This window comes from Neopelma chrysocephalum, unplaced genomic scaffold, assembly GCF_003984885.1.
Source record: "Neopelma chrysocephalum unplaced genomic scaffold, ASM398488v2 Primary Assembly neopelma1_72, whole genome shotgun sequence".
Taxonomy (NCBI): Eukaryota; Metazoa; Chordata; class Aves; order Passeriformes; family Pipridae; genus Neopelma; species Neopelma chrysocephalum.
In genome coordinates this window covers 6,559,042-6,579,129 of record NW_020897732.1, presented here as the reverse complement: position 1 = coordinate 6,579,129, position 20,088 = coordinate 6,559,042, and the positions used below count along the sequence as shown (strand labels likewise).

At 35.7% G+C, this 20,088-nt stretch overlaps 1 protein-coding gene across 1 annotated transcript in view; it reads right to left on the bottom strand.

Moving 5' to 3' along the window:
* The window catches only part of VIPR2 (vasoactive intestinal peptide receptor 2), a 52,398-nt gene that overhangs the window by 20,448 nt on the left and 11,862 nt on the right, over positions 1-20,088 (bottom strand). Inside the window, exons 3-5 of the mRNA XM_027686962.1 lie at positions 16,700-16,807; positions 12,991-13,088; positions 856-953 (exon numbers count right to left, since the gene is read on the bottom strand). Of these exons, the coding sequence (XP_027542763.1) occupies positions 856-953; positions 12,991-13,088; positions 16,700-16,807 (304 nt within the window). The remainder of the gene's footprint in view (positions 1-855; positions 954-12,990; positions 13,089-16,699; positions 16,808-20,088) is intronic.

Sequence of the window (20,088 nt, the reverse complement as noted above, 5' to 3'; positions counted from 1 at the left end):
TATGGGTTACGTATCTGCTCTGAATAGTCTATGACTATTTAAATATTGAAAAAATTTGATGTCAGACTGAAATGCTTACAGAACTCGACATAGGAATAGTTCATCAGAGGAATGAGGCTCTGGCAAACAACATGCTGTACTCTACCCATTACGTGTTGTTTGCAATGAGGTGGGGCTCAGTCTCTTCTGCCATGACTCAAGAGAAAGGATGAGAGGAATGACTTTAAGCTGCAACAGGGGAAGTTCAAATTAGATATTTAAACTTTTCTTTTCACTGCAAGAATGGTCAGGCATTGGAATAAGTTGCCCAGGGTGGAGTCTGTCTCTGGAAGTGTTCAGGAGGAGCCTGGATGTGGCACAAGTCGACACAGTTTAGGGACAATTGATAAGGTTGCTAGGTTGACGGCTGGACTAGATGATCTTGAAGGTGATTCTGTGATTTACAACTCCACTTGGACAAATTAATGATTACCTTTGATTACAGTAACCCTGGAGACTACTCAGAAGCTTCTGCAAAATACAGCCGCTCACTTGTCCAGTATTGCGACCTGCATCTTACTAATTCTCAAGAGCAATTCAAGCTGTTGATTTTAATAATGAAATAGAAAATGCTTTATATAATCCATTCCTAAATGGCTATTCTTTCTTACATCAGCTGTAATGTCTGTAAATTTGTAAAGTGCTTTGAAACTTTTTAATATTATCAGTGCTAGCAAAAATCAAGACAGCATTACATTATTGTCAGCTGTTTAAATGAGAAAAGTGCAAAACCAATGCATTTTCTAAATATATGAGCAATCAGACAACAGTTAAAGCCACCTTATCATTGTTAGTTTACTCAGGAAAAATACATACCTGAAAAGGCAAAGAATTATACTTCCTGTTGTAAGAGCAATCAGAGATACACTGTGTCCAAGGGTATAAATTGCTTTCACCCTCACATAGAAGTTTACCTAAACAGAAAAACATATATGCAGAAAGCACTTACTAATATGTAAAATTGACTGTGAAGTGATATAATTGACCATTAAATAGCTCTGAAGGCTACAGCATTATTTTCAGTGTTTGCTCTACAGTACATGATGAGGATGTTATATCTCTATTCCAACACATTTTTGCAATGCAGCATCTCTAGCCAATTGACTTCAGTAGAAAATTCAGTGTCAGGAACTCAAGACTTAGACACACATGCTGGTACCATTCCAGTTGATTATACCATGTCAATGAAGTCAAAGAAAGCAGATTCACACACTTCCATAAACACAATCAAACTGGGAAGAATGAGCCAGTTAAAGAACGGATTATCGCTAAAAGAGATAATTTCTTTCAGCCCTTCTGCTCTAGTGAACTTTGTAATGCATGTGTACATGAATTTAATTTTAAAGGCTTGTTTAAATCTCATTAATTTACCACTCTAAATATTCAGATACTTTACTAAATTCTGACCCCAAACAACCCTTTAGTTCTTTAGTAGTTTGCTGAAACTTGGAAAGGAAATTTTTCAACAGAACAAAAGCAGACTGAAATGCCCAGTCTGCTGATTAACTGCAATTATCTGTAAATTTAACAGCTCATATTACATATAAGTCCTATTCTGAATGACAACATCAAGAAAAATAATGCTAAATATTCTCAGAATTAATCTGCTTCATTTATGCTTACAAAAAAGTCATTAGACTGACATTAATTTTCATTCAAGCTAGATAAAATATTTAAAGGTTTTTATAATGTTACAAAACTAAAAATTTTAATAGCAGTGTAGAAAGTGATATGGATAACAGACAGAATTTCAATATTTAGTGCACATAGTTACCACTAACCTTCTCAAATAATGTTTGTAAAAAGTAGCAAGGAAGCAATACTTTTAAATAAACTAAGATAGCAAAAGGAAGTGCAAATCACTTAATTCATTTATTTTTATATCATTAAAAGGCCAAATAAAGAGGTATTTTTAGCAAACCTGATTCACGATGAAATTACCTGAACATCCACTTTGCACGTATTATACAGATGTGGAAAAGATGAAATGTGAAATGTGAAATGAAAAATCCTGCAACTGCATTGTTGTAGATATGGTTAAAGGGGAAAAATATGGGAAACAACTGCCAGAGATTGTAAGTGCATTCATAGCAGCTGTCCTGCTTGTTAGGAGCTGAAAGTGGTATACACAGTGTCACAGGAAACAGAAATCTCTTTTAAATTGGAAAAGTAAGCTGTGATGACCTTTTTGACAACTGTCCTGATGTGTTAATGTTTTGTTTGCTTTACTTCAGAAATAAAGAAGGAAAATATGGACTTAACAAAGTTTCCAGTGTCATCTGAATGACCGCAAGAGAGTTCCCCAGAAGAAATCCTGAATAAATCCTGTCTTCTTTTTTTTTCTTTATTTGTTGTCTCTGACTGGATGAAATAGTAAAATCTGAAGCATTACTTAATTGATCTCTATAAAGAATCTGGTGTATATCTGCAGAGCCCTACTACACTCCTGCTACACTGTGGGTATGAATCATAGACTCTATTTCACTGAGCATTAGGTGTCTACACTGCGAATATAAACATCTTAGGCAATGTAGGGTCTCTTCATAGGGTCTTCTAGGAAGCACTTCTTGTATCTATGTCAGCAGTCAACATGGACTTCTTTGGATATGTTTCTAGAGACAGTGAAGAGGCCCCACAGTGACTAATTCAAGTGCAGCTACCCAGAGTGTACCAACATTTGTCCTTCTATGGACACCCATGTGAATCCTGTGTTTGCTAAACAGGACTCTTAAGTAGTCCAATGATTCTGAGTGGAATACTGAGCACAGAATTATTGCCATTGTGACTTTTTTTTTTTTCAAATGAAATTTATCTTTCTCAAATCTGCAACATTTACATGGTGGATGTGAAGAACTTTTTGATTTGGAGGCAATTCAGGCTTCTATTTGTACATTCAGTAGAAATGCATTCAGTAAATATGGGGTCTTCAAATGCCAACAAGATGATGACAGAGCTGGTTGAGGAACTGCTGTGCATCATTTCTAAGCTTTACACTATATTTGCTACTCCTGTTGTGCACAAGGTCAGGAAATAAGATTCCTTTTCTTCCAGAATACTGTTGATGGGGAAATGGGGGTGACAAAATGTTAGGTCATTTATTGGAGAAGCCTTTTTCTATGGTTTTGCAGAACATGTCAGGTTGAATAAATGAAGGAGGGTGCTCAAAGTATTTGTAGAGTTCTTGATGCCATGGGCTTCTGTAATTACTGCTGAGAAACTGGTTGTCACTATATTCCCAAAAATCTGCCTGGAGAATGGCTGATGTTCCTTTTGCTATGACAGAAGCCAAATTAAGAAGTGTAGGGGTGATGTGCAGTGCTTGTCTGAAGGCACAGTTTTTAGAGCTCTTCAAAAATGAGTCAAACTGGGGAGTATAGTTCTGCCATTCTAGCAGGGAATTGAAGAGCAGTTCTTCAGAACTGATTTTCTGTGAAGTTACATTAATTTCAAAAAAATATTTTTGAAAACAATTTTAGAAACATTGTTCAATACTGTTAATGCTGAGTGGAAGATTTCTCTTTCACTTTCATGGAAAAAACTGACTGGTGGAGACACACTTTTAAAAGTAACAGTGATGTTCAACATCACATTACTGCAGAGCAGAGACAGGTGTCTCCCCAGGTATCCTAAAACCACACACACACCACCTGGTAAGAGTGCACGCAGGGGTACTTTACATCTCTCCCATCTTCTTATCTTGGGGAACTATCAAGTAGCTTAATAAAACTTGACATGCTAAAATAACCATTGGCCTCCTGTAATTTGTACTTTTTTTTAATAGCCTTCAAAAGGTGAGCACCTCAACCTGGACTTCTGAGGTAAATTGTGTCCTGGTCCTTCACATTGCCCAGCAGAAATTACCTCCTCCCTCCTTTTCAGATTTCTCATTGTGCTAGAAAATCTTAAAGCAGCTATAAGGTTCCTTTTTACTGCTGAGCACCCAAAGTATGCTATGAGTTGATTATATGATTTGCTTCAAAACCTTTGCTTTGGTTTGCCTAAGAGCAGAAATAACTCTGAGACAAGAAATATGTGAGACTGACACATTCCAACTCATGCATCTGCTATACTCCAGACTAGTTGCCTCTGGCTAGATATTAAACTTTCTCCTTTCTCCTCCTTGGTTCATTCCCTTGTGCTTCGTCTCACACCTGACACTTGGGCTGGGCCTTTGTCCCGGGTTTGGCTGGGAAAGAGTTGATTTCCTTCCTAGCAGCTCATAGGGTGCTGTTTTGGATTTGTGATGAAAACCCTGTTGATAATACAGGAATGTTTTAGCTATTACTCAACAGTGTTGCTTTTCCCTGCTTCTCAGGCTGCTCCACCAGTGGGGGCTGGGGGAGCACAAGAGTCTGGGAGGGGACAGAGCTGGGGCAGCTGACCCGAACTGACCAAAGGGATATCCTAAACCATATGGGTTCATTGTCTTCTAATTGCTTCTTCTGATGCAATTATTTGCAATGCAACAAGTTTGCTGCTAATAAAACAGCGACCACTTGTGTTATCATGTAATTCTCTCATCTATGTATTGGATTTTTATTATGTTAATAATCCTTTAAGAGGTCCAAGCATATCAGATGTAGTGAGAGATTATATATTCTCCTTTTTTTTAGTTTTGTCTTGGAAGCTTTTGTTTAGGAAATACATAAATTGTTTGGTGCTAAATATATCAAAATTCTGTCTGTGTTTAGTCTACATTGTCTTTGCTCACTTTTCCATACTTTTTCCCATCTTTTTCAGAAGGAATTGTACTTCTACACTCTTTTCCTCTCCTAATTCTTTTCATAGGCACAGCGCCTATTCTACTTTCACAAATTAGAGCATAGGATCAACAGATTTACAGATCCTTTTTCACTATTGTCTTTAGATGGCATGCACTAAGATGTTTATAGGAATGATTCTGGACCAGAAGTAATCATTGGGAAATTGCAGTAAGACAAATGTTCCCATGGGAAAGCCTTGATTCTGATCTGTTGCTTTTACTAATAAAGTATACTGCGCAAGGTTTTTGACTGACCTGTCTGTAATAACGCCTCCAGAACTTCCTGGAGATTTATATCTAATTCACAACCTTTTGGTGCTCATGGCTAAATGGATAAATTGCCATCTTTGGAGGCTGTCAGTTTGCAAATCCATCAAATAGACCAAAATAATAACATATAAAATGAAAAAAAAGAAAGATGTTATTTTAAAAAAATGTTCAGAAACATTCAAAGAGAAGAAAGTAGCTCAAATGAATTTGCAGGCAGTCTCAGAATTCCACACAAATTTATCTAACTGCATTTCTGAGATTATTTTTATGTCAATGGAGTGAATTTCTGAAGTCAGTAGTAAAAGCATCTGCTAAAGGACATGGCAAATGGTCCAGAAATCCCCCGAAGGCAGTAAAGGTTTCCCACCAGAGACATCCTTGACTTCAGTTGTCTCGTGCTTTAGATATTAGCAACTTGCAACTGGGATAATTTCAGTCCTTAGAAAATATCTGATGGTCAATTCCATAGCACTGGCAAGAAACACAGGAGGCATCATAATTGCGTCCTCCCTGCCTCTCTATAAGCACCATTTGTCTCCTCTATGGGCATTCAGAACTATGTCTCACTATGTTTGTAACATGGAACGCTGAAAGATCCTTCACCTTCTCAATTTTTGAAGGCATCATAAAACCTCATTTTCAAGTTGGGAGCTGAACTATTGTCTAGTAACTCCAACTGTGGATGTAGATGCATAAATTGCATTGCACTCCACAAACTTACCAAAATTGTTGCCATCTATAAACAAACTTGAATGGCAGATGTTATTACAAAATTGAAAATATTACTTTAAATATATTCCTGCCATTAGACTATGGAATAAGAGAATTTTTTTGTACTTTGGTATAAAGAAAGTAGCTGTTAAAACTACAATGGGTTGATTGAAACACGCCCAACAAGAAAGCTGGATTTGTTTAATTCTTTTGTCATTCCGGACCATCTTGAAAAATCTGTCTAGATTTGATTTCAGAAAAACACCATTGACTGACACTTTTGAAACTGGACCTGTCTGATTTCAGAATTCTTAAATGAAGGGAAAAAAAGGTGAAACCCCACATGAACTTACTAACAAAGCATCAGTTGCCAGCCACACTGCTACAATTGTGCCTGTAATTTAGCCTCTAGCTCTGTTCTCTGAGCTTGGCAGGAGCTGTCAGGCAGGCTGCATGGAAAGGGACTCCCGTCACTTCTCCCCACTTCTCTCCCAGAGACAACAGAAGAGGTTGTCTTCCTCCAGAAAAAAAACCCCAGGTTACTTAATAAAGTGTTTCTGGCATTCTGTACGCAACAAATGGTCGGGCTAAAATCAAAACAAGAACCTTGTGTACTTCTAGGCCAGCACAGCAGCTGTCAGTATCAGCAGGACTGAATCTGTCTGCTGGCCATTCATCTGCCAAAAGGATGAACACGAAATAGCTGCATGGAGATATGTCAACAAGGAAGATAATCAGCTGGGAGAGCTTTGACATCACCTTAATACTGACCATGGTCATTTTGTTCAAGCTAAGTAAATAAGAAATAATTACACAATTGAAATTATCACATGACAGAGGTTTTTAATTATTCTCTATTCTGCACTTGAAATGGTGGAAAAGAACACATTTCCTTCTTTTCAAACAATTTTACTGGTTTAGTTTTATAGTGGTCAGAAATCTTAAATGCTTTAAAATTTTCTACTGATCAAAGATTAATCCTACTCCTCAAACTATTGCAGAGCTAAGTAAATACTAACCCATTTTTAATCCATCACATCAAAAATTACAGTTATTCAAATTCAGGTGTTTTGATTTAAAAAAAAATTTAGATGATTGGAATGTGTTAGATGATTAGCATGAAGCACTTTATCAGCATCAAAGATGATGCAATCATGCTGCTACTTAAATTTCCTGTATCAGCATAAATAGAGGTGTCTTAATTTGCCTGTAAAGCCTCTATAACTTTTACTGACTCAACAAAAAAAATTAGTAAATGGTGTTCTCAAATTATATATTAATTAAATATACCCATAACCTCTATAAAGACAAAGAATTAAATTCTGCATTGTGATGGGGCAGTTGAAAACCAGGAATTTAATTGGATTAATATTGACTTAGTTACAGCTATTAAATATTTGTCATTCATCTTTATTTTACCTAGTACATTTAGAAACAAACTCTTTATATTGTATTGCTACAAACGAAACAGGCAAAGCAATACCAAATCTGATGGCACATAAAAATCCATGTCTTTTATATAAGATGGGCGTATCTTGTTTCTTTCTTACTACTCTGTCTGAACTATAATCAGCCAGGTCTCAATTAACCTTCAGCTTTAACCTCTGAACTTAAAAAAAAAAAGTGCAAGATTAGCAGGAGTAAAATGACTGCACCAACAGTATGGATTGACCGAAACAGAATTTCAAACTAAATTATATTTCTAAAATATTATAACAGAGAAGAAATATCAAAACACCTTTAGATTTTACAGCTGTATTCAAAGCATAAACCGATTTGAGTCATACACATAAAATTGAAATGCCTTTAGTAAATTGAAATGACATAAGCTTTTCTGCAAGTCTAACAAAATCAGTACTTTTGCAACAGTAGTAAGAACAGCTACCTCTGCAAAATATTCATGGGATTATCTGAGCAATACTGATTCCAAAACTGAAACCCAACAACTTATTTCTAAAGTTCTGAGAAAAATATTAACATTAAAACCACTAAGCTAAACTCAATAGGTGATCAGGCACAGAAAAAAAATCAGTAGCTTATGATTTTCAGAAAACAAATCATGGAAATGTTTACAGAAATCATAAATGCTTTCTAAAAATCTAATCCTAAAATGATTCTTCTTCTTTTGTGGCTACCTAATGTTAATAGGTTTTAAAAGGGTACAAACCCTCACATTTATAAAAATAAATTGAATTAGTGTAAGTTTGTGTAACTTATGTTATCTTCAATAAATTTTTTGTAAAATCTATTCTTGGGCACACCTGTGTTTTGTTTTCTTAGAAAAGACACGTGTTTCAGCTAATGTTTCCTTTAAAGTTAGTTTCATATTATTTTTACTAAATTCAGGAGATAGAAGTCTTCTGTTTATTTACAGAATAGCAAGAAGCCTTTTAGGCAAAACTGACAGTTACCCAGTGGATCTTTCAACCTCAGCCTTGGTTTGGAAGGACCTCTAGGGGTGAGAAGGTACCTCAATCCTGAAGGACAAAACCTTGGAGAAAGTTTAGGGCTTAACTCTTTGTCTAAAGGAGTTTTGCTGTTGACCAGAAGTCACGCTTAATGTAAAAGAAAATACCTCACCTCTTTATTCATTTGCCCAGAAATATAATTGATCATTACTCAGAATTTATGACCATTATCATCCCAAATCACTCTTCATTTTGTTTACTGCAAACATGTAGTAAAGTCGGTATTCCTCAGAGAATTTAATAATCTGTATACAAGTAATTAATAATATCCCTTTTCTGAATTTCCTCCTCCAATTCACCTTAAGCCTAAACATCACTCAAAAAAGGTGAGACCAGCATTACCATAAGTCTCTCTTAATAAAAGTAGCGTCATTAATTTTAATTATGTCAGTCAGAATGTCTTCTTATTTAAAGTTCCCTAATTGTAGTGGCAAAGATGACAACTTTAAAAATGCACAAACTTCCACATTTTCCTGTGTAAATGTGTATTGGCAGATGTTTCTGTGAATGTGAACTTTCTCATGACATACTAGTATTCTGCAGTTTATTGAATAGCCTGCAATTAAAGCAAATTCCCTCTGTGTTCTGGGAGAGAGAATATCAGCTAATATTCAGTCCTAGTCCTCACTTGACGTCAGTGGAAGATTTTGCATTTATTTTAAGGAGTACTAGTCTCTTAATCACTCCTCATGGAAAAATAAATGAAAAATTACAAAATACATAAATAAATATAACACAACTTACAGGTATGTGCAAAAAGCATTGGTAGATGGCTGCCTTGTGTTTCATTTTGTTGAGAGGCAAGGATTCAATTTAGAATCAATACAAACAACCCATTAGCCCAGTGCAGTGACCCACTCTGCAGACAGCGCTAATGCATCTGTTTTCTAAAGGTAGCTACAGACATTCAAGACAGGGTTTGTGTCAGCCCTAACCTCACTGGCCTGACTCCACATGCCCTGAGTGGTGTGTCTGCAGCACACCCAGGATGTTCTCTCTGGTAGCTGCCTAAGAGTGAACGCTTCAAGAAACTGGCAAAATGGGGGAATACTTCCTCCATGGACAATGCTCCTACTTAATGTACAAGCTGCAGCAGTATCACCACGTTTAATAGCCCTGAGGATCCTTCTCTTCATGAATTTGTCTTTGTACAATACTACACATTCAAATCACACAGCCTGTAACTTGTGTATGTTGGGGCTTTTGTGTGATCTAATAAATCTTGGGCCAATTCACACTAAGATTAGACAAAGCTGTATTAACTGATTCAGTCATTATTTTAAATAAAAATTTAAAGCACATTTCAGTGCTTTACATTCACCAGACATCTTGCTGTATATTAATAGTACTGACACAGAGAGTTTGACACCCTCTGATAACGTCTCCAGTTTGTTCAGTCTAGATAGAAGATGTCAAAATATGCTAAGGAAAGGTTGCGGTGGGGCTTGAGTTGGGTTAACATACCTTGATGTGCGTTTCTAGAATGGTCAAATCCAACTCTTTATTTTACAGTTGTGCTGCCATGAGCTCCACAGAAATAAAAAATGGAAAAAAAGGACACTTATTTGAATACCTGAAATGAAGCTAAAACTTGATCTTGAAGGTTAGCAGTAACTAGTTGACTTACAGAAAAGGGTCAGGAGGTATATGATAAAGGTTGAGTTCTACACTTTGCTGTGGTAACAACATACAAACATTTTGTTCAGACATCATAATTGTCCTGCTTTAACCCCAGCAGCAACAAAGGATATTTTGTGTACACAACCGCTCAATCTCTCCCTCCTCCTCCTGCCTCCCCACCTCGCCACCCTGTGGGATGGGGAGGGGAACTGGGAAGCGTAAAACCTGCGTTGAGATAACAACACAAGCAATGCTCAACACAATTGCTCAGCACCCACTGACCGATGCCATCTCCAAGCAGCAGAAGGCAGCTCCCAGCCAGCTCCTCCCAGTTTATACTCTGGGTGGGACATTCTATGGTATGGAATATCTCTCTGGCCAGTTCAGGTCAGCTGTCCTGGCTTTGCTCTCTCCCAGCTCCTTGTGCACCTGCTCGCTGGCAGAGCATGGGAATCTGAAAAGTCCTTGACTCAGGGTAAGCACTACTTAGCAACAGCTAAAACATCAGTGTGTTATCAACATTACTCTCATACTAAATTCAAAACACAGACCTGTAACAACTACTAGGAAGAAAATTAACCCTATCTCAGCTGAAACCAGGACAGTCATACTTATCAAATCGATCTCCTGCAAATAACAGCAGGACCAGTAAACACCACACAGATCTAACATAGAATTAAACAAGGGTTCTGTATCAGACACGCATTGCTAATTTCAAAATGTTAAGCAAATAGTTTCTTTTCATATAAGCTGCAAATAGACAATTTGACACAGAATAAAAATTAAACGTTTTAGTTTGAACATAAAATCAATGTAAATTGTTGATGCAAGTTTTTTCAGCAGAGAAATAATAGATGACAAGTTTATAGTGCTTTTAAATAAGCTTTCTCATTTCAGTGAATAAACATTTTTCAGCATAAACATTTGGTGCCTGTTAAAAAAATTGTTTGTTCGGCATTTGCTCGCTGATTTTTATAATTTAAATCTTCTCTAAAAGTTTCAAAACTGCCCAAAAGAGATGCATATCTGGAGAGATAGATATGTCTGTCTATATGCATATATATATAAATATATATATAAAATAAATACAAAATATGTATAGAAATAAGCCCCTCTTGCATTAAAAATATGAGTCTATATCTTAAAAGACAGAAAAAACATGTGGGAACAAATACTACGTTGGATCTATAATGGAAACTCATTCAGCAGTGAAGATGTGGGCACCAAAGTGGCACCAAAGGCAGTTTCCATCTACTCCTCTAACATTGCCTTCAAAGGAAAGCGTACAGAAGAGAACTTAGGACTTACCACAGGAAAAATATTTTGCCACATTCCCTAAAATATTATCTCCTTGGTTACCTTGACTTTGAGGGCAACCTCATACACCATCTACAAAGCATATTGTTGCATGACAATTTGTGTCCAGAATACTCATTATCCAAATACTTAGGGCTCTATTTTTAGCTCTTACTGTTGAAATACTAGCTTAAAAAAAAACAACAAAACAAAACAAACGAATCACACACACCAAAACTCAAAAAACCAAATCTGGCATTTACTTATGCCAAGTAAAGGTTTTGATTTGAGGTGCTACCATTGAGCACTAAGATCCAAAATGAAGGAAACATCTTCTGTGTAAACAAGTGGTTGGTGCAGAACCTCAAATGCCTCCTGAAATCTCACAACTTCATGACACTTGTATTTTTTCTATTGTCCCTATGACATATCTATTATATCCTATCTATTGTACTTTTGCTAATGATTTTTTCAGTACCTGCTTCCCACATCTCTCTTCTGATCTTCATCCTAACATGTTTATTTTTTGGGTTTTTTCAAGGTTTTTGTAAATATTGCTGCTGCTTCCTATTTCCAGTTCTCTAGGTTAATTCCTGCAAGTATAGTCAATTTGCATTTCATTTGCCTCTTTCAAATTATTAATGAATATGTCAAACAAGAACTGCTTTTCTATTGTACTACTTCATTTGCTAATCAGGTGTTTCCCAGTACTTGAAATATTATCTTTTGTTAGTTTGAATTTTTACGTCTTGGCCCATTTTCACATCATGACAATGTCTGGGGCAAATTACAGTGTTTAAAATGTCTGTTTTAGAGTAATACACCTGTGTTCCCAAGTCGTCAGATCACACACATTTTATAATGTGTCTTCAGAAAAGTTGGGGAAACAACATATTCTTTCAATTTTCTTTACTATCTATTTTCAATCCAGTAATGGTTGGGCTTTTAAACACGGAAGGAGGTGGCAGAAACTGCATGCACATCTCTGCAAACCTGATAGAACATTTCTGCTACAGCTATTCCACACAAACTGAAATCCAGAAAAAAACCCCAACCAGCCAAGTATCTTTATTCATGAGAGAACTTAAATCTGTTTTGGGTAACAAGAGTTTTACTGATACTATGAGCTCATGCTTGTAAACAAAATCTTGCTCTGTTAGCCTCAGCAGGAAAACAGACAGAAAATATGTAAAATGTGATGGAAAAAATCTCTCCCTCAATAAAAAGAACAAGAAATAGAATCTGCAAAGTGAACAAATTTAGTTTTCCATGCATAGTGTATTTAAGATACCTTGATAGCTTTCTGAAGCACTTCCAGTTGCTAACGCAGTTTAACATCCAATATAAATCTGCAATAACTCCAATGACTTTAATTCTGTTTTACTTATAACTTGAACAGACACCAGCAATCAAGTGGTGCATGTACTATTGATAGATTATTACAGTATTCAGTTTGGAAATAACTTCTTTTGAATATTCTTTTGAAATAAGTGAAACTTCTTGAAATAACACAATGCAAAACACATGGTGCATAAGCTGAGTAACACTGCAATATTAGAAACACAGATGCATTACTGCAATTACCAACTGCTTACAGCCTTGAATTTCAAACAGTTACTGAATTCTATATTTCTGGTTTTATCTCATTAGACAACTGCAATCCAAGCATATTGCAACCAATGCTACCAGAAATTACTGCAGAATTTTCATTCAGTCTGATTTTCATTGAGTCTGAGTAAAACGGGAGTTATTTAAAAGCAGAACATATCTGATAGATGTATTGAACACTAGCATCAAAATGAATAGAAAAAGTATTTCTCCTACCTTGTAATCATCTTCATAGTCATTATATCCACAAGTACTTAAGATGTCAGGAAAAATATCTGACCATCCACTACTTGTACAATTTTTGCTAATATTTCCTGTAAAGAAAAATTTGAGAGTTTAAATCAGAAAGATTCAAAAGTGTCCTCATCAATGAATCTTTAGACAACCTTTTTGTCATTAGTTAGTCACAACCTAACTCTGTTTCCTGTATTCCCTAGGACTCCTGTTAGAGCAACCCAGCCACTTCCTTTCATGTGCTCTTCATTCACACTGCTTTAGCTTTTGCTCTTGCCTGGAGTTTCCTTTGTACTATGGAAAAACAAAAGTAAACCCAAGCTGTGATAGCAGGATTCTCCTTCAGTGTAACAGATCTTTCTGTTATGTCTGCAACAGCCTGAAGTATTTTGATGTTTTATTTAAAGTCTTTTGGTTCACTCCATAAAGGGGGTAATTTGTAGGTAATTTGATAGAAAAGTAATTTAAGTGAAAATTGTTCTGATCTCCTATTTAAGCTTCTCTGAGAAGCCAATACCAAATGATCTACTGAAGAGTTATAAAAGCTCTTAGACATTATGATGATGAATTACTGCTACAGTAAATGTTGGTAAGGTTGGTAATGAAGTTTAAAGGCCAAATCATGTTACAGGTTGAAGAACAAGGAAATAAAAATGTATGCTGAATCTCACTCTTTGAACCAATATTGAAACAATGTAGCCCAAGGAACATACAGGACCTGTAGAAGTGTGGCTGGAAAGGAATTTTGAATATCTTTTTATTTCAGAAATGGTTTTCTGGTTGGAACTGAGTGAAGTTAACTCTTTACAGAAGTCACGCAGATGAGATGGGGACAACCCATGATTCCATTTCTTAATTTAATTAAAATGAATTAATGTTCATGCACTGAGGATCATCTTGAATAGGAAAAATATGAAGAGATTGATGTCAGACTAAAGAATAGCCATTAATGTTATTATAACTTACTCCTATAATGTTGATTCATGGCTAAATTCCCTTCACATTTCTTAAAGTGACTTGTATACCCATAATGCTTGAAATGCATAATAATATATTGCTTTGGTCTGGAGTGTACCACTGGTCTTTAAGTGACTTAAAGATACCTGGTTTTCACCATAGAAAAATAAATTTATGTGTCACAGATCAGCTTTGGCCAAGAACAAGCAAACTTGTTTATATACACTCCAAACTAAAGCTTTTGTGATTTTTGTCTTGCTGACTGGTTACTGGAAGTTCTTCTTTGTATAAAGTCTTCAGTGGAAAGTTGTAAATATCCTACAAATAGTTCACCAACCAACAACCTAATATTTCCAGCTAATAGAAAGGCCTTGACCTAAATCCCCAGTGTCTCCTCAAAACACAGGACCACTTCTGCCATTTGGCATAGACATGACGTTTTTAAAAGAAAATGTAACCTATTTATACATTGTGAAGAGTCTTCTCTTTAAAAGTGCATCAAGTTTCTCTGACTAGGCAGAGCAGAGGAACGTCTTAACAGAACCACAAATTACGTCAAAGCAGTAAAAAGACTCCATGTACTCATGGGGCTGAAGTATTTTCTGCTTCAAGTACTCTAATGCCTTCTAACCTAAAGGCAATGGTGGGCAATGTTCTATGGAAGGCATTGTTTATTTTGGAAGGCAACCTGATTTAAGACCTGTAACTTCACGCATACATTTGAATAAGAACTTCACAGAATAACTTTCTGAGACTCCTAAACTTGCACTGTCTTGTACAATACAGGGAAAACTTTATAGGGAATATGGTTGCTTTTACAGTAAAAAGTCTTTTAATAAAAAGTTACTAATATTCAATAGAGAATTAATTATGTGGTATGCTTAAACTATGATCCTGACCATCACAGGAGAAATTTAGAGCCAGGTCTCCAAAAGTGGTAAGGATGAGAAGACAAACACTTTTTTAAATTCATTATTTAAATTAAGAAATTTTTTAAAGAATTGATGGTATATAAAAGCCTACTTTTGACTTGGAATACTTACATAAGAATTAGGTAGCCTAGATCATCTTGTAGTAGAATTTTAACTCCTTTAAAATACTAAAAAGCTAAAACATACATCTCAAAAATCTGGCTAAATAAAAAGAGTTGAACTTGTTTTTTAAATATATTTTTATAATTTTCTGCTATAAGAATGAAGTTCATTTGAAATGTACTGTGTATGAATTAAATAAATTACATATTCCTGAGCATAATCAAATTATAAAGGTGCTAAGATGCTTAGTTAGATCTTAATTGAATCAACCATACAAGATGTTTGCTGTCTTTTTTCTCTGAAATTATAGAAAGACAAGATTTAAAAAACACCTTTAATTGAATAATTACCTCTAAAAAAACACCCTGTTGGTTTCACAAGCAAGAAGTAAACAGGTAGTCATGAAAAAATCTGTATCTGAGAAAATTATAGAAAATTATAAAAAGGAAGGACTCTTTCAGTCTTGCTGACACCACGCTAAGGTGAGACAGAGTTGCAGTGCACTGTGAAGGTTTCAGACTTAAATATTTATATTTTTTATAGTAAAATTAAAATATTTTTGTAATAATAACTAACAGTTATGAAATAAACTCCAGAGAGAGAGTACATGCTCTACCTTTGGCAAATAGACAGAAGGAGAATGATTTAATTCAGATTTTGAATTTTTGATATTTATAAGTTTGCCTTGTCTCATGACAACACCTTAATATCTTTGTTTGAGTCATTTGAATACTTTTATAGATTTCATAAGATTTAGTGAAGATAACACATACTTTCCCCTTTATAAACTGTTTAGACTATCCATGATAAACTAATCAACACTCACCAGCTCTAGGAATGAAAACCTTTGCTCATGTGTAGATTGTTTTAGTTATCTATTTTTTACTGGAACAAGATTTAATCAACAGTTTTGAGAATAAAGGTATTTTAGTCATACCCCAAGTTAACCTCAAAAACAGAATTAAATCACTGTGATGACTTTCACATTTTTCACCAGCTCCTCATGACAACAGCTTCTCACCTGAGCAATGGGGATAAGATTTTTCCTGCTGCATTATGAGATACATGTGAAATACTCTGAGTGCATCATCTATTTCCAAAACCCCACTAACAAGCCACAGTGCAAAATGAAAGCACAGTAAGATGAATTGACAGGATGGTGCAGAATATGGTAGATTTAAAACAGTTGTTTCAGCAGTCTGAGGCACTGATGAGCTCTTTTTAAGCTCTATTAAAAGGCAGAATAAAAGGTTTCATAATAACTACCTTAAATTGCAAAAGCAATAATTTTTAGGTATTATGTGTTAATGTGGGCCATTATTCTCGTGATAGCAAGGCAGAGCTCACCTCCTAATCACAGAAGGCATAATCTGCATATGATCTTCTGGCAGTTGTTAGAGATGTCAGTCAGGCTCAGATGCCTTAATAATAATCAAAAATAGGTGAAAAAAGAGCAAACAATGTCTCCAGCCTTGGTGAGTGTCACTGTACTAGAATATATATTTAGTATCTGGCTCAAAGAACACTGTACAGACCACAAAGATGACAATTTGGTCTTTTCATGGTGTATCACAAACAGCTCTGAAAAGAATTTTAACTCTTTAAAAAGAAAATAAAAATTCCAAATAAACCATTTTTAGCACATTATGTTACAAAATACCAGAAAGAAGCCAGTAAAAGTACACCTTAAAGTAAAATACCTGGTTTTCCAGAAAAAAGGCTAAACACTTTTGGGCAAGGGACAGTGACAGTCTCTCCAATCTTCGCAGGACGCCAACAGGTGATGTTATCCCAAACTCCAACACATCCTGAAACAAAACCAGCAATAACAGACTTGAAAGCTGAGTATGGTCCAAATCACCCCACTGTATTTACCTTATAAAGACCTGGTGGAAGTTTTGGATAAGTGGTTCAAGAAATGTTAGACTCTTTCAAGAAAGCTGCAAAGATGTCGTTTTCTATGAAAATGTTAAGGAAATCATAAGACTCTGCTGATTAATATATTGTTTGTGAAATGTTTCATTAAAACTATATCATTGTCATGTGAGGATGCTAAGAAACAGTAAGAAATGTTTAAAAAATAACTTCCAAGCATTGATATGGATTATTAAGAATTTTGAGAATCTCTTAATCCCAAAATGGACTTTTCTATTTGCAGTAATAAGCAGACTGAACATCACAAAGAAATATTTAAGTAGTTCGTTGGAGTCAACATATATGATAGGAACACATGGAGAATTTTTGGAACAATAGGCATGGACTTACAAAATAATATCTCAAACTAAATAACAGACATTTGAACAAAGAATGCTCCTTTATAATAATATCAGGAAGGGAGGGGCTTTCAAATTTTATAGACATGTTTTATGCTGGCAGTAATGACTTGTTACAAGTAGACAGTAACTTGGTACATTACTTACTACCTAACAAGTAGATAGTAATTTGCTACAGCTTTGCCCATGCTGATGTCTATATAAATGTGGCTCAGATGCAGTATCTTGTGAATGAGCATAAAGCTTTCTATAGCCTGCTAAAGGCACTTGGCTCAACCATGCCATGTTTAAAGGTGTCTACCTATAATCCATGTCTTCTAAGCTAAGCAAAGAGTTATGAAAGTTTCTGGATATAAGCCTTAGGAGGACAAAGAAGTTAGGACATGTTATTCATATTATCTCAGCTCAAGTTGTCTCAAAAAAAAAATGTGCAAAATTCTGGGCATTTATGTCTTCAAATAAGGCAATTGACAATTTAAATTCGTAACTAATGCTAAAGAGAAAAATAAAACTTTAATCCTACCAGCATTATTTCCATGAGATTATTAGAAGTCTAAGAGACAGTTTGTTCCTTTCAGTAGAGAACATAAAACTTGGTTTAGGAACTGCTCACATCCATACTATTCTTCAGAATATTTATAGTATTAGCAATTCACTGTTAATTTATTCTGTGCTAGTGAGGTCATGCCCAAAATCAAGCCACATGAGTTAAATGAAGCTGAAAAAGGAATATTTAGAAGTTCTATATTTGTATTAGACCATATTAGTGCAATTAAACTTGGACAGCTTGTGTTGATATAAAATGTGCAGCATCCTGCTTTCAAAGTTTAAGTTATTTTCAAAGTGCACATAAACTAGGGAACTGAAGAATGTGTTACAGGACCAGCAGTTGGATTTGTCCTGGGGTTGTGTCCTAGTGCAGCAAGAAGAAAAGCCAGTGACACAGCATTCCCATGGGCCTTGCTTTCCTTTGGAAAACATCCATCCAAGCGTGACAGCTGGGAGGGAGCCTCTGTGGTACCAAGAACAGGGTTTGGAGATGATGAATGAAGATGAGAGGAGGATGATGGGGGAAATTCTGCATTTGGTCACCAATTCCACAGAGCCTTCTGTATACAGTTTCCCAAGCAAGTGCTGTTCTCCAGAAGAAACACTTCTCATGGGGATTGCATCTTTCTTCACTCAGTATTGTACAGTTCTAAATGCAGCATCTGTTCTATATCCAGAAGGATGATGCCAAAAATAAGGGATTACTAAAGGGAAACTTCACAAAGTTTATCTCTGTTTGTAGATAAAGTAATGCCTTATTCCATTGCCTTGTATGCTGGATCAGCCTCTTTCAGCGTTACTAACAGTATCTCTGAGATATCTCTGATGTTGACTTGGCCATCTGTACATAATTTAAGAGGTTTACATCTGAGCAAGTCACCTTCATAGCCTTTGAAGTCAATGGAACTTCAACATGCATGGGTGCTTCCTGAGTTGCAGTTTTGGGTCAAGATCAAGTCCAAATCTCTGTGATGCAACACTGGGGCTTATGCAAAATAAAAGAATGTTTACCTCAGCCAATTCAGGTCATGCTTCCTTCCCAATTGATTTTAAGCCAAAAACAACATCAACAACATGACATATAAATAATCAGAAAGGCAAAAAAACCTATTTTCTTCATCTACCAGCACTCAGAACTACAGTAATAAAATGAAACTCTTTTGGCTTTGATGGTTGGACTGCATGATCCAGCATAAACAAGCCCTGGAGTACACAAGATTAATCATCATCTTGTGGTACTTCAGACCTTTCTATTTCATCTCCATTTTCACTAAAAGTGAGAGCTGAGGTGAGTCACAAAAGTGTTGATGCACACCCAAAGAAGCTGATGAGTTTCACAAATTTTCCCTTTTGTTTAATATAAGATGATGGATTTGCTACAGTAATGTGCAAGTTCAGAGGCCTTTATAAATTTTTGCTATGCTACTATATGGACTGAGCTAAGGTTTTACTAAAAGGCAGCTGAACAACGTAGACTTCAGAGCTCCATTTGTACATTTGCCACAAAAAACCCACTTAAAACTCTTATTCAAGCCTCAATTAGATGTAATATTATATAGAAAAGTTGAGGTCCAAGTCCTATACTTGCCAAAATTAATCAACACAATTTGTATCAGATCTTGAAGCTTGCTGGAAGGAACTCAGTATGCAAGTTTTTAATGTTCAAAATTTCACAAGTCACTAATGGTTTCTGGGGAAGGTGTTTTTTACCTCTCTTTTCCCTCAGTATTTTAGACTTTACAGGCATCTATGGCACAGGAGAGGATGATGCTTTTTCATACTCCTTAAATCAAATGGATGAAATAATACCAAAGATGTATTTCCTACATTTAGACTACATTCAAAAGCAATAAAAAACTGGAGTTGCTGTCACCAGAATTCCAAGAATATTAAGCCTCAGGTTATGTATATTTACAGGCTTAGTTATTATGGTATGGGAAATCTGAGAAAACTGCTGAAATGTCCTGGAGGCATTTATAGTCACTGAATGACTACACTGGGGGTCTGAAAACTGGACTAGGTCTGAATGCTGAATACTGCTAGATTTTTAACAATGTCGCAGTCATATACCTTTTTCCTCTCTTATGAAAACATACCCTAATGCCAAGGTGGGATACGATTAACGAGTCCATTCTTACTGCACTTGTATCAATCTGCCTCTTCCATCCCAAAAACACAACTCTTTTGTACAGCACGAGCTTAATTGTGCACAATAGAAACCAGCAATTTATTTCCTACTGATCTTGGAAATTAAAGATGTGGCACAA